At 41.0% G+C, this 13,897-nt stretch overlaps 1 protein-coding gene across 8 annotated transcripts in view; it reads left to right on the top strand.

Annotated features, from left to right (window-relative positions):
• The window catches only part of LOC140187605 (protein CASP-like), a 622,913-nt gene that overhangs the window by 284,781 nt on the left and 324,235 nt on the right, over nt 1-13,897 (top strand). For all 8 annotated transcript variants that reach the window (XM_072243102.1, XM_072243099.1, XM_072243103.1 and 5 more), the window contains exon 9: nt 13,614-13,662. In XM_072243102.1, the coding sequence (XP_072099203.1) occupies nt 13,614-13,662 (49 nt within the window). The remainder of the gene's footprint in view (nt 1-13,613; nt 13,663-13,897) is intronic.

Below are 13,897 nucleotides of genomic sequence, written 5' to 3'. Positions count from 1 at the left end.
ATCCCCTTTATCTGTCCTACTTGTAATATCCTCAAAGAATTCAAACAGGTTCGTCAGGCAGGATTTTCCCTGAAGGAAACCCTGCTGACTTTATACTATCTTGTCCTGTGTCACCAAGTACTCCATCCCCTCATCCTTATCAATTGACTCCAACATCTTACCAATCACTGAGGTCAGGCTAACTGGTCTATAATTTCTTTTCAGCTACCTTCCTCCTGTCTTAAAGAGTGGAGTAACATTTGCAGTTTTCTAGTCCTCTGGCACCATGCCAGAGTCCAATAATTTTGAAAGATCATTTCTAATGCCACCACAATCTCTAACGCTACCTCTTTCAGAACCCTAGGATACAGTTCATCTGGTCTGGGCGACTTAAGTACCTTTAGATCTTTCAACTTTTTGAGTGCCTTCTCTCTTGTAACAATAACTGCTCCCACTTCTCTTCCTTCACACATTACAAAATCAGGCATACTGCTTGCTAGTGTCTTCCACAATGAAGACTGATGCAAAATACTCATTTAATTCATCAATCATCTCCTTGTCCCCTGTTATTATTTCTCCTGCCTTATTTTCTAGCAGTCCTATATCCACTGTCATTTCTCTTTTATTTTTAACATACTTGAAAAAATGTTTACTGTCCACTTTGACATTATTTGCTAGCTTGCTTTCATATTTGGTCTTTTCCTTTCCGATGATTTTTCTAGTTGCTCTCTGTAGGTTTTTAAAAACCTCCCAATCCTCTAGCTTCCCACTAATTTTTGCTTTGTTGTATGCCCTTTCTTTTGCTTTTACAATAGCTTTGACTTTCCTCGTCAGCCACGGTTGTACTATTTCACCATTTGAGTATTTCCTCATTTTTGAATACACATATCCTGCACCTTTGTCGTTTTTCCCATAAACACACGCCATTGCTGCTCTGCTGACATCCCTGCCAGCAGCTTCTTCCGATTTACTTCAGCCAATTCCTTTCTCATACCACTGTAATTTCCCTTATTCCACTGACATACTGCTACATCAGACTTTACTTTCTCCCTAGCAATTTTCAAGTTGAACACCATCATATTGTGCTCATTGGTCCCTAAGGGTTATTTTACCTTAAGCTCCTTACTCGCCTCCGGTTCATTAAGTAACACCCAATCCATTATGGCTGATCCCCTAGTAGGCTCAATGACAAATTGCTCTTAAAAGCTATCTCTTAGGCAATCAATAAACTCACTCTCTTGAGATCCATTACCAACCTGACTTTCCCAATTCACCTGCATGTTAAAATCCCCCATGACTACCATAACATTGCTCTTTTGACTCACCTTTTCCATTTCCTGTTGTACCCTCTGGTCCTCCTCCCAGTCACTGTTGGAAGGCCTGCCATCAACATCCTTTTACCCTTGCAGTTTCTTCACTCAACCCACAAGGATTCAATATCATCTGATGCTGTGTCATATCTTTCTACTGATTTGATGTCATTCTTTACCAGTAGAGCCATACCACCCCCTCTGCCTACCTTCCTATCCCTCCGATATAACGTGTAACCTTGGATATTCAGCTTCCAACTACTGTTCTTTCATCCTTCAGCCATGATTCAGTGATGGCCACACCATCATACCTGGCAATCTGTAATAGTGCAACATGATCATCTATCTTATTACCTGTGTGCATTTAGATACAATACCTTGAGTATCTTATTTGCTATTCTGATTCTGTATCACCTAATGATTTGACACTCAGCCTGTTGGCTGCAACTGAGTCCCATAGCCTGCCTACCCTTCCTGACAATCGGACTGCACACTATCTTTACTTTTTTGCCATCCGTCCGTTCCTGAGGTTCCCATCTTCCTGCCAGGTTAGCTTAAACCTCTAACAGCTGTAACAAACCTGTCCGCAAGAATATTGGTCCCCCTCGGGTTCAGATGCAACCCGTCACTTTTGAACAGGTCATACCTCCCGCAGAAGAGATCCCAATTATCCAAGAACCTGAAGCCCTGCCCCTTGCACCAGCTTCTTAGCCACACATTTATCTGCCAAATCATCCTGTTTCCACCCTCACCGGCATGTGGCACAGGCAGCAATCCAGGAATTACTACCCAGTAGGTCCTGCTTCTCAGCTTCCTACCTAGCTCTCTAAATTCTGTTTTCAGTTCCTCATTGCTTTTCTTTCCTATGTCATCAGTACCAATACGTATGAATCTCTCCTCTCTCCAATCAGTCATCTCTCTTCGGTGTTTGTTACCATCGCCTTATTTAACGCAGTGGTTGAGTGCAATGCTGATGACTTCACTCCATATGACGGTGCCATCAATTGGAAATATGAAAAATTCAAGCTGGGTAACATGGCTGAATCACAGTTCAAACTGCATAACTTTTTATTTGCGGACTTCAGGTAACTGGCAATGCAGGCATTTGCAAACAGTTCCTGGCCAGACTGGAGCAAGACCTTGATATGACTCTACAAGCTGTCACTAGACAATGTCAACATTTGATCAACATGAAACATCATGTCAATGCAGTTCCATTGGCCTAGGCATCACACATAGCTTGTTGGAAGTGTGGTGCATGACATTGCGCAAGGAACTGCTAATACGATAAGTACATATGCAGCAAATGCCAACGCCATAGTCACAAAGAAGGTTTTGCCATCCTTCACCATCTTCCAGTCCAGTGAAATATAAGAACAAGATGTTTCAAAAGCCATCAAAATCTACAAAAATTTAATGGTCACATTCAAAGTTGACTTTTGCCCCCAGAAGAAGATGTGTCAGCGTATTTATCAGCAATCATTTGGTCAAGCTACAACTCAATACAGTGTTAAACATCACCAATATCTTCAAACACATGTGGTGCGTATTTGGGTCCCAACCAGTCAAGTCAACTCATCACTCTGCCTGTAGTGCATCAGATAGAACCCTCCAGCTGAATGGTGAACTGCACTGCCTGGTGCAGCTAAATGGTAACCAAGTCAATAGTGTATGTTACCTAACAGACCAGCCAGTTCTGAATGCCCTGGACAACGTTTTGAACAAACTACAAAACTTTGGATTATGACTTTAGACAGAAAAATGCAGCCTCCTTTTTCAGCCTTCTAATGTCTTCAAGCTGTGATGAAAAACCAAGTTATCAGAAGATTGATACTGATGAGAGAGATAAGAGAGACAAAGGGAGAAGCGTTCAAAATGTTAATGAGAGAAGAAAGAGATTAACGAAAAGAGACACTTCCGAGTATTGACAGACCAGTTGCTTTGAACCTGAACTGTTTGAAGTTTGATGGACAGGCGATACCCCAGCAGGGGGATAAAAAGAACAGGTTCGCTAAGGCAAGACAGACACCACGAGATCACAAGATAACGAGACCCTGGAAAAGCGGTGTGCCCCCACAAGTTGGTGAAAGTTTGGAGGTCTGGTCGCGGGACCGACCATAGACGCACAGGGTGAAAAGGTACGATTGGCAGGAACCTGGTGTGTGTGTCCACCCTTGCCTGGGTGCCGGGTTCACCGCGGAAGAATGGTCATATCCAGAATGGAGGGGTCACAGTCGGTGACCACAGAAGACATAAAAGGGTTCGCCTGAAAGCTAACTGCGAAGAACGAAGGTCTGTGTGAATCAGAATTTGCATATTATCTCTCTCTCTCTCCAACAGCACAATAGCGATTACTGTGAACTGTACTCAGCTGAACTGAAATCTGCGTCACTTGAGACTGATCATTTTACCCCTAGACTGCAATAGAGCTTGATTGATTCCTATTATACTAGTTCTGTGTACATGTGTGTTTTATCATTGCTAACCTGTTGCATTTATATCCTTACGATTAGAGTACTGTGTTACTTATTTCTTTAATAAAACTTTCTTAGTTCCAGTAATCCAGACTCCAACTAAGTGGTCCATTTCTGCTGGTTTGGCAACCCAGTTATGGGGTACGTAACATAAGTGGGGATCTCGTCCGCGATTTTGAATGCTAAATTTGGGACTGGGTAAATTGATTGGGTTAAAATTCCTGAAAGAAAGAAAGGGCAAACAGCAGAAATGGAGATTGAGGAATTTCTAAAGGCGCCAATCTTGGAGGCATTAGAGGATGCCAGGAAATCTGAATTGGCAACTGTGGCCAAACAATTGAATCTTTTTAAGGAGAAGTCGACAATGAGGAGAGCGGAGATGCACAGAGCTATCATAGAGCATTATGTATCTAAAGGTGTGTTTCCCAAAGGGGAGCTGGAGGTGATAACCATTGGCAAACCTGGTGGAGAAGCAGTACAGCTGCAGATTGAAAAATTGAGACTCGAGCACGAGTTCTGGTTAAAACAGCTGGAGCGGGAAGAGAGGGACAGGCAGTTAGAACGACAAGAGAGAGAGAAGGAAAGGGAGTTTGAGCTGGAGAAGTTAAGGATGACGCTAGCGCAGGGGCCCATGCCGAACCAAGGTGGAGGGTTCAGGGCGACCCAGGAGGTTAGGCTGGTTCCCCCATTTGAGGAGGCCGATGTTGATCGGTACTTTCTCCATTTTGAAAAAGTTGCTGCAAGTCAGGACTGGCTGAGGGAAAAGTGGGCTGTTTTGCTTCAGAGCATACTTAAAGGAAAAGCCCAGCAAGCTTACTCGGCCTTGTCCGCAGAAGATGCCCAGAGGTATGATGTGGAGAAAGAGGCTATACTCAGGATTTATGAGTTGGTCCCGGAGGCATACCAGCAGAGGTTCCGGAATGCGAGGAAGCAGTGGGGCCGCATGTATTTAGAGTTTGCCTGTGAGATGCAAATGTATGGTGAGCGTTGGTGCACCTCGAAAGGGGTCAATGGGGATTATCACAGACTGCTACAGCTAATGCTGATTGAGCAGTTTAAAGGTTGTGTCCCTGAAGGTATGAGACCCTACCTAGATGAGAAAGAGGCAGACACCTTAGCCGCAACTGCTAAGTTAGCAGATAAATACATGTTAACACACAAAGCGAAGTTAACCCTGAGTAAAGGCTACCAGAAGGGTAGTCAAGAGGGCGGAGGGTCTGCCAGAAAAGTCAGAAAGTAAGCTGGGGACTAGTGAGAAGGATAAGGTAGACTGGGAGCAGTTTAGTAGGAAGTCTCCTGGGGTCGTATGCTGTAACTGTGGGAAAGCCGGTCACTTTGCGTTCAGGTGCTTTGCCCCAAAGAAGGAGACAGGGAAAGGGAAAACAACAGTTCCGACTGGCTGTATTGAGCTGGTAAACAAACCGCTAGGGGAGAAGAGGTCTGATAAAGTTCAGGAAGGGCGCGAGAAGTTTATCGCGGCCGGATTGGTGTCGGTGAAGGAGAGGTTAAACCCAGTTCCAGTACGGATCTGGAGAGACACTGGAGCTTGTCAGTCATTGATATTAAAGAGTGTGTTAGACTTTAGTTCAGAGACCCAGACTGGGGAGGTCATGGTGATAAAGGGCATTGGGAAAGGGACTGAAGCAGTACCTTTGCACCAGATACACCTAAAAAGTGACTTGGCCTCCAGACCAGTCACGATCGGGGTGAGGCCCGAACTACCGATGGAAGACGTGGAGGTCTTACTCGGTAATGACCTCGCCGGCGGAGAGGTGTACCCAGCAGTAAGATTGACGAGCCAGCCTGCCAGGATTGAGGCCCCGCCCATGGACTCACAGGCTTATGCCGTTTGCGCAGTGACTTGGCGCATGTCCAGAAAGGCTGCCGAAGTGAATATAGATTTAGCTGAGACGTTTTTACCAGCCTTGTACCAGGAGGGGTTAGAAAGTGAGAAGCAGCGTAGTGAAATGGAAGTTAAGGTAGACTTATCATTAGCAAGGAAGGAACTTATACAGGCACAGCAGCGAGACGAGGAGCTGATGGTTTTGACGGAGACAGCTCTCTCCGAAGCAGAATTAAAAAGGGAGCTGGTGGGCCATTATGTGAAGGAGGGAGTACTAAGGAGGAAATGGAGACCAAGTACCGTGCCAGCAGGTGGTGCCGAAAATTTATGAGGATAAGATTCTTAACCTGGCCCACAAGATACCCCTTGGTGGACATTTTGGGGTGAGGAAAACAGTCGATCGAATCATGAAAGAGTTTTACTGGCCACACAGGAGGAAGGATGCTATTGACTATTGTAGACGTGAGCTAACACAGTTACAGGCTATTAACATGTTAAAAGCTTATCACGATCAGAAAACAGATCTAGTTGGTGTTATCACGAAAATTAATGAGGCTAGGGTGCCACCTGATAAGGGGAAAACCCATTTTGAAAAGATAAGTGTGGTGCCGACCAGATGGGAGAAGTCTATTGTTTTGGCCAGCTTTGCTGATAAGGTCTCTCCCTTAACCCCCGAACAGAGCGACCCGCTAAGAAAGATAATTAACCGGCACGCACACAGATGTCCGGATGTCCCGAGGCGATGCAAAGAGACGGTACATGGTGTTGTTGTCAAATCAGGTCAGCCTAGTAAGCAACACCCCTATAGGATGATTAATTCAGTGACAAAAGGGTGAAAGAACGCAGAAGCGTATATTGGCGATGTAGTGGTCTGGAGTGACACGTGGGAGGAGCTGTTTAAAAAGCTGTTTGAAGCCAGCCTGACAGTGAACCTCGCAAAAAGTGAATTCGGCCACGGATGGATCACTTATCTGGGATTTGTGGTAAGACAGGGGCAGCTGGCACCGATGCAGGCTAAGCTGCGGGCTATCTCTGAAGTCCCCACCCCGACAGACAAGAGAGCCCTGAGAAGGTTCTTGGGGATGGTGGGGTACTATCGGAAGTTAAAACTTTGCAGATACTACCCTCCCTCTTACTAAGCTCTTACCAAAGAATGCTAAGTTTGTGTGGGACGACCCTTGTTATCTTTGTCTGGGACGGAAACCACTGAAAATTTACACTGATCACAACCCATTAGTGTTTTTGGCCACTATGAAGTTTACTAAGTTGGAGCCTGGTCTTAGAGGATTATTAAAATAACACATATAAAAGGAACGGAAAGGTGATTACTGACTGTCTGTCAAGGTGTTGACAACTTAAAGTTCTCTGTATTAGCCGAATAACTGATGACCCTGTATATTAGTGTGTATCTAATAATGTATTCATGCCTATAATTTTTACCCCGGTAAAAATCCTTTGAAGGGTAGGGGTGTGACGAAAAACCAAGTTATCAGAAGATTGATACTGATGAGAGAGATAAGAGAGACAAAGGGAGAAGCGTTCAAAATGTTAATGAGAGAGGAGAGAGATTAACGAAAAGAGACACAGTTCTGAGTATTGACAGACCGGTTGCTTTGAACCTGAACTTTTTGAAGTTTGATGGACAGGTGATACCCCAGCAGGGGGATAAAAAGAACAGGTTCGCTAAGGCAAGACAGACACCACGAGATCACAAGATAACGAGACCCTGGAAAAGCGGTGTGCCCCCACAAGTTGGTGGAAGTTTTGGAGGTGTGATCGCGGGACTGACCATAGATGCACAGGGTGAAAATGTACGATTGGCAGGAACCTGGTGTGTGTGTCCGCCCTTGCCTGGGTGCCGGGTTCACCGCGGAAGAACGGTCGTATCCGGAACGGAGGGGTCACAGTCGGTGACCACAGAAGACATAAGAGGGTTCGCCCGAAAGCTAACTGTGAAGAACGAAGGTCTGTGTGAATCAGAATTTGCATATTATCTCTCTCTCTCTCTCTCCAATGGCACAGAAGCGATTACTGTGAACTGTACTCAGCTGAACTGAACTCTTGCGTCACTTGAGACTGATCATTTTACCCCTAGACTGCGATAGAGCGTGATTGATTCCTATTATCCTAGTTCTGTGTACATGTGTGTTTTATCATTGCTAACCTGTTGCATTTATATCCTTACGATTAGAGTACTGTGTTACTTATTTCTTTAATAAAACTTTCTTAGTTCCAGTAATCCAGACTCCAACTAAGTGGTCTATTTCTGCTGGTTTGGCAACCCAGTTACGGGTTGTATAACAAAGCAAGTATCTGGGACTCATGATAGATAAGTGCAGTCGTCACCTGGATCCCAAAAACATCACTGCTATCTTAAAGATGCCTCCACCATCAGATGTCTGGACTTCATGAGCATTTTTAGACATGATCAGTAATTAATTAGCTTTTCTCTGAGCAGTATACCAGCTGAAGGATCCACTCAGTGCCCTGCTCAACAAGGGTGCTAGGTGGAAATGATCCAAACAATATCAAGAGGTGAAGAATATGCTGTCATCCAATCTTCTTGATGCATTTCCGCAAATAGGGAGGAAGCTGTCTTGCATGCAGCCAGACCACTAATATCAGCAGAAAGGGTCCATGAACAAATCAAGAAAGAGGCCTTAGGAATCCTCTTTGCTATTAAGAAATTCCACAAGATGCTTTATGGCATACACTTCATTCTCTTTACTAATCACAAGGCAATGTGGTCCATTTTTGGGTCTAAGAGAGGCATCCCGGTGTATACAGCTAACCATCTCCAAAAGTGGTCAATGATGTTATTAGCCTTTGATTTTGAAATTAAGTACACATCATCCTTGGTCACCCAGGTGTCCTCTTCAGACTTACAAATAAGTAGATTACTAAGAAAGTGCTGCGGTGCTTTCTTTGTAATTTCAGTTCTGTGTTGTCCCAGGACAGATCCTCTGAAATAATAACATCACCTTAGATCCCCAAATGAGGGTTGGCTTATGGACTTACGGTTTCTTCCTCCTATAGTTAATAATCAGCTCTTTGGTTTTGTTGACGTTAAGTGGTTGTTGTGATGCCATTCAAACAGATTTTCATCCTCCCTCCTATATTCAGTCCAACCAATCCATGCTGGTCATGGTCCCCACCCAGCTACTCCCAATTCCCTGCTTTTGGCCTATATACCTCCAATACCCATCCTTCTATACAGCTATCAAAGTGTTTCTGAAATGAAACTATCATACCTGCCTCAACCTCTTAGTCTGGCAGCTCATTCTATATACTCACCACCCTCTGAATGAAAAAACTATTCCTCTTCTCACATTTTAAACATCCCTATATGGTCATCCTTCATTTTTCTAGCCAACCTCTGTCTACAACTTGGGCTCTCTAGTTCTGGCAACGTCGTTATAAATCTTTATTCTGCTCATTCAGTTTAGCCATGTCTTCACTTTAGCAGAACAGGGTGACCAAAACTGAACTCAGTATTTTCAAGTGTGGCTTCACCAACATTATACAAGTCCAATATATCATCACAACTACTGTACTGAATGCCCCAAATGATGAAGATGTGTTTTTCTAGCCTTGTAACTAATTGTACAGCTTGCTAAAGTGAACTTAAAGTGAACTTAAACTTCTTGAAGATTCATTGATTGAGACAAGTTCTGTTTTGCCAACACTTCTAAAAGTTAATAACATGAAATATTTTAAAATTAGCGGTTTTTCAGATCGAAAAGGATTACGTGTAGTCAGTTATGCAAAATCAGTTTTAACTGTCCTTTGCTTCTTCCACCTATCACTTCCCAGCTTCTCACTTGATCTCCCCCCTTCTCCCTCCACTCACTTTCTCCCTCACCTATTTTCACCTATCACCTTGCCTTCTTGTACTTCTTTCTCCCCCCCCCAAATCTTCTTATTCTTACCTTCTTTCCCCAGCCTTTCCAGTCTTGATGGAGAGTGTCAGCTCAAAACATCGATTGTTTATACTTCTCCATTGATGTTACATGACTCGCTGAGTTCCTCTAGCATTTTGTGTGTTTTGCTCTGGATTTCCAATATCTGCAGAATCTTTGTGTTTATGATTGGTTTTAACATTCTCCTTTAATTTCAAAACTCAAAATCGACTGTTCTCCAGGGTTCCTTCACATTTGTGAATTGAGTGTCATGTATTCTAATTCTGTTTGCAATAGAATATTGAAAATATATGACATTTCATCTGTCTGTTTTATAAGTAGTCTTAAATGATACTTTCCTTCAGATTAAGCTTTTGTTTACTAAATGGTTACCAATTTCTTTGTCTTTAATTGGCCGAATTAATGCTATTAAGATGATTATTTTGCCTACATTTCTATATGTATTTCAATCGGTTCCAATTTTTATCCCAAAATCTTTTTTTGATAACGTAGATTCAAAAATTTCCTCATATTTATAGCAGAACAAAAATCCTAGGTTAAGTAAAAAGTATTTCCTGAAATCTAAAAAGGAGAGGGGGCTTGCCCTCCCGAATTTTAGATTTTATTATTGGTCAATTAATATTCGATATTTAAAATTTTGGTTACGAGATTTGGAGGTACCTTTAAATGCACATTGGGTAAATCTTGAATGTAATTCTTTACAAGGGTTCTCCTTGGGTTCGATTTTAGGAACTTCGCTTCCTTTTACTTTTTCTAAATCGTATAAACAAATCAATAATCCAATAGTTAAGCACACTTTACGTATATGGTTTCAATTTTGAAGATTTTTTGGGTTTAATCAATTTATTTTAGCAAGTCCTATCTTATCTAATTTCCTTTTTCAACCTTCCACTATGGATAAAGCTTATTGTGATTGGAAAACCAAAGGTATAATATGTTTTCGTGATTTATTTTTGGATAATTGTTTTATGTCTTTTGATCAACTTTCTAATAAATATAACTTACCCAGATCTCACTTTTTTAGATATTTACAGATTAGAAACTTCGTTATTACTGTTTCCCTAATTTTCCACACCCATACCCAATGGACACTTTAGAAAAAATTTTAGATTTAAATCTTTCTCAGAAAAGTGTCGTAGCAATTATATATAATATAATTATGAATTTATCCCCTGATGCTTCCAATAAAATTAAAGCTGATTGGGAAAGAGAACTTAAGTTTGTCATACCGACTGAAAAATGGGAAAAAATTCTTCAATTGGTTAATTTATCCTCTATATGTGCCAAACATGTGTTGATACAGTTTAAGGTAGTCCACAGGGCCCATATGTCCAAAGATAAACTATCTCGTTATTACTCTTACATTAACCCAATATGTGATAGATGTCATTGCAAGATAGCTTCTTTAACTCAGATGTTTTGGTCATGTCCTTTGTTGGAAAAATATTGGGAAGATATTTTTCTCATTATTTGAATATGGACTTATTACCTCACCCAATTACTGCTATCTTTGGATTACCAATGATAGATTCAAGTTATCTAACCTCTTCAGCACGTAGGATGATTGCATTTCTTACTTCAATGGCTAGAAGATCTATTTTACTGAATTGGAAAGAGATTAACCCTCCTACTGTATTCCATTGGTTTTCACAAACTATGGCGTGTTTGAATTTGGAAAAAATTAGAAGTGCGGTTTATGACCCTTCCAATAAATTTGAAAAAACTTGGAGGCCATTTATTCAGCATTTTCATTTGATGTAAGTTGACCATTTCCAAACCTGTTTTATCTCTCTGTACTGCTGGTTGAGAGGAGCGGAGTCTTCGACACTAAGGCTTTCTTCTTTCCCATTTTTAAGTTGTTAGTACTGCCCAAGTCTTTAGTTTATTGACTAATTCTGTTTAGTTTAGTTTTTTTTGGGGATAGGGTTTTTTTCCTTCGTTTTTTCTTTTTCATGTTTTCTTTCTTTTTTTTTGCTTTGTATTATTCATTCCTATTCTACACGATTGGGAGTCTTGTCAATTTATACTATTCGGTCTTATAATGATTTATTTTAACTGTAACAATGTATCTCCTACTATTTGTAATATTGTTATGTTATGTTTTCATTCTATGAAATTAATAAAAAGATTGAAAAAGAAAGAAATTATACTTCGCTGAAGTTCTTTAAACAAAAGTTACTTGTAATTATTTGGTCAGCTGTTAAATGCAGAGATTTTTTTGATGTATTTTCCCGTTGGCACCTTGACTATTCTGCTTCTTTTGTAGATATTGGTCCATTTCAACTAAAACACAATTCTCTTGCCTTGTTTTAAAGGGTGGGATGAGTTTTGCTGATACAATCATATCATATCTATAAGTTTTCATGCTGTAAGAATGCTATTCCCATTTATTTGCTAATAGTAAATAATTGAAAATCTACTATATTTCATTGTGCTCAATAAGTATAAGATATAGGGTCATGGATTAGAGTCTGAGTCCATTTCTGACACTACTATTGAAGAAAGCAGTGAGTACAGGATACTGCAATTTTATTGCAAGTTCAATTAATACCCTGTGAAATTTTGCTTTTATTACTGTTTATGAAACAAATTTGGTCATGCTTCTTAAGACTTGGATATTTGTCGACTGGGTTTAGTTATGAAATGGAAATCATTTATAAGGTGTAGGCAGCCTGTATTCCTTTGACAATTTTTCTACACACGGTTAAACTGTGAATGATTGAACCTGATCGTTTTGATCTTTATTTCCTTATTAATTGGTAATGAATTTTTGTTGTCACAAGCACCAAGATATAGTGGAAAGCTTAGTTTGCGTGTCGTCCGTATAGATCATTTCAAAACAATGGATTAGCACTAATGGAACTCATTATATATTGTGAGAGTAACATTTACAGAGAAAATGCAGAGCACGTAAATCATCAGGATAAGAGTTCATCTTTGTTGTATGAGGTCCATTCAAGAGTCTTATAATAGCTAACTAGAAGCTGTTCTGAACCTAGTCGCACATGCTTTCTGTCTGAGGGAAGGGGAAGAAGAGAGAAATTCCATGGTGCGTGAGGTCTTTGATTATGTTGACTGCTTTACTAAGGCAGGAAAAATGTAGGCAGAGTTTCTGGAAGGTGCTGAGCTGTGTTTGCAACTCTCTGCAATTTCTTGTCTTGAGCAAAGTTATTGCCGTATCAAGTAATGATGCATCCAGATAGAATGCATCTATGTAAATCGATGAAGGTCAGCAGTGACGTGGAGAATTTCCTCAGCCTTTAGTGTCAATGTCATTGGATCAGGGCAACCCATTCGTGAGGTTTACACCTTGGAATTTGAAGCTCTCTGCCATATCCACTCAGCAACATTGATACATGTAGGTGCATGACCTCCACTCTCCTTCTTGAAGTCAATGCTAGCTCTTTTATTTTGCTAACTTTTAGAGAAAGGTTGTTGTCTTGACACCATGCTGCTAGGCTCTTTATCCCATTCCTGTACTCTGCATCATGTTTGTGATTTGGTCCAGTATAGTAGTGTCATCTGTGATCCAGTTGCGAAGAGGGTACTGAGTCCTTGGTCTAGAAGTTTGTAGATGATCTTGTTTGGAATTATGGCTTTGATGGTATTAATTTTGGAATTTGTTGTTTGAATAATCAACGCTTTCCATGTACAGAGCTTTCCCCTATAATGTACGTTCTTTTTAGTTTTCTTGTGAGTTCTCCCCTGTGTAAGATACTTTTTAACTTCTTGTTCTTGGTACACATTCCGCATATTTCTTCTTTTGGGTTAGCAAACTGGTGCAAATTTTCTTCAGTGAAGAAGAAAACTTTGGAAAGCTGAGATGTAGTGTGGGCAGTTTCTAGGTTTCAGAGTTCCCTTGCAAAATCCCTGTAATTTGGACAACTAAATGCAGTCAGCTGAAATGGATCAAGATGCTGCAACATCTGATATAGGACAAAGCCTGTGATGAAAGTGGTTTCCAATGTGATATTAAGGACGTTTCCTTACCCAAAATATTTATTTGGTTAAGAGTTTCTTTTTTATTGCACAGGTATACCTGCACTGAAATTAGGACTTTAATTTATTTGGTTTCTTTCTATTACAGAGCAGATGAAATTGAAATGATCATGACAGATCTGGAACGAGCCAATCAGGTAACAGACTTTGAGGATATAGTTCAGTGTTTTGGCAACTGATATTGCTCTTGTAGTTTCTCACTCCCATTCTCCTCACTCCACCCCCTCTTCCTCAGCTCAACTTGCCTCTGTCAGTATTATTTCACATTCCATCCTGTCTGCCCATTTCCTTTTCCTTCTATTTGGCCCATCTGGTCCATGCCAACTAGTAGGTAATCTTATTTCCTCTGTGCCATATTTTCTCCACCCTCTT

This window comes from Mobula birostris, chromosome 25 (genome assembly GCF_030028105.1).
Source record: "Mobula birostris isolate sMobBir1 chromosome 25, sMobBir1.hap1, whole genome shotgun sequence".
In the NCBI taxonomy this organism is placed as follows: domain Eukaryota; kingdom Metazoa; phylum Chordata; class Chondrichthyes; order Myliobatiformes; family Myliobatidae; genus Mobula; species Mobula birostris.
Note: the sequence above shows the minus strand (reverse complement) of the source record. Positions and strands in the feature narration are given on the sequence as shown.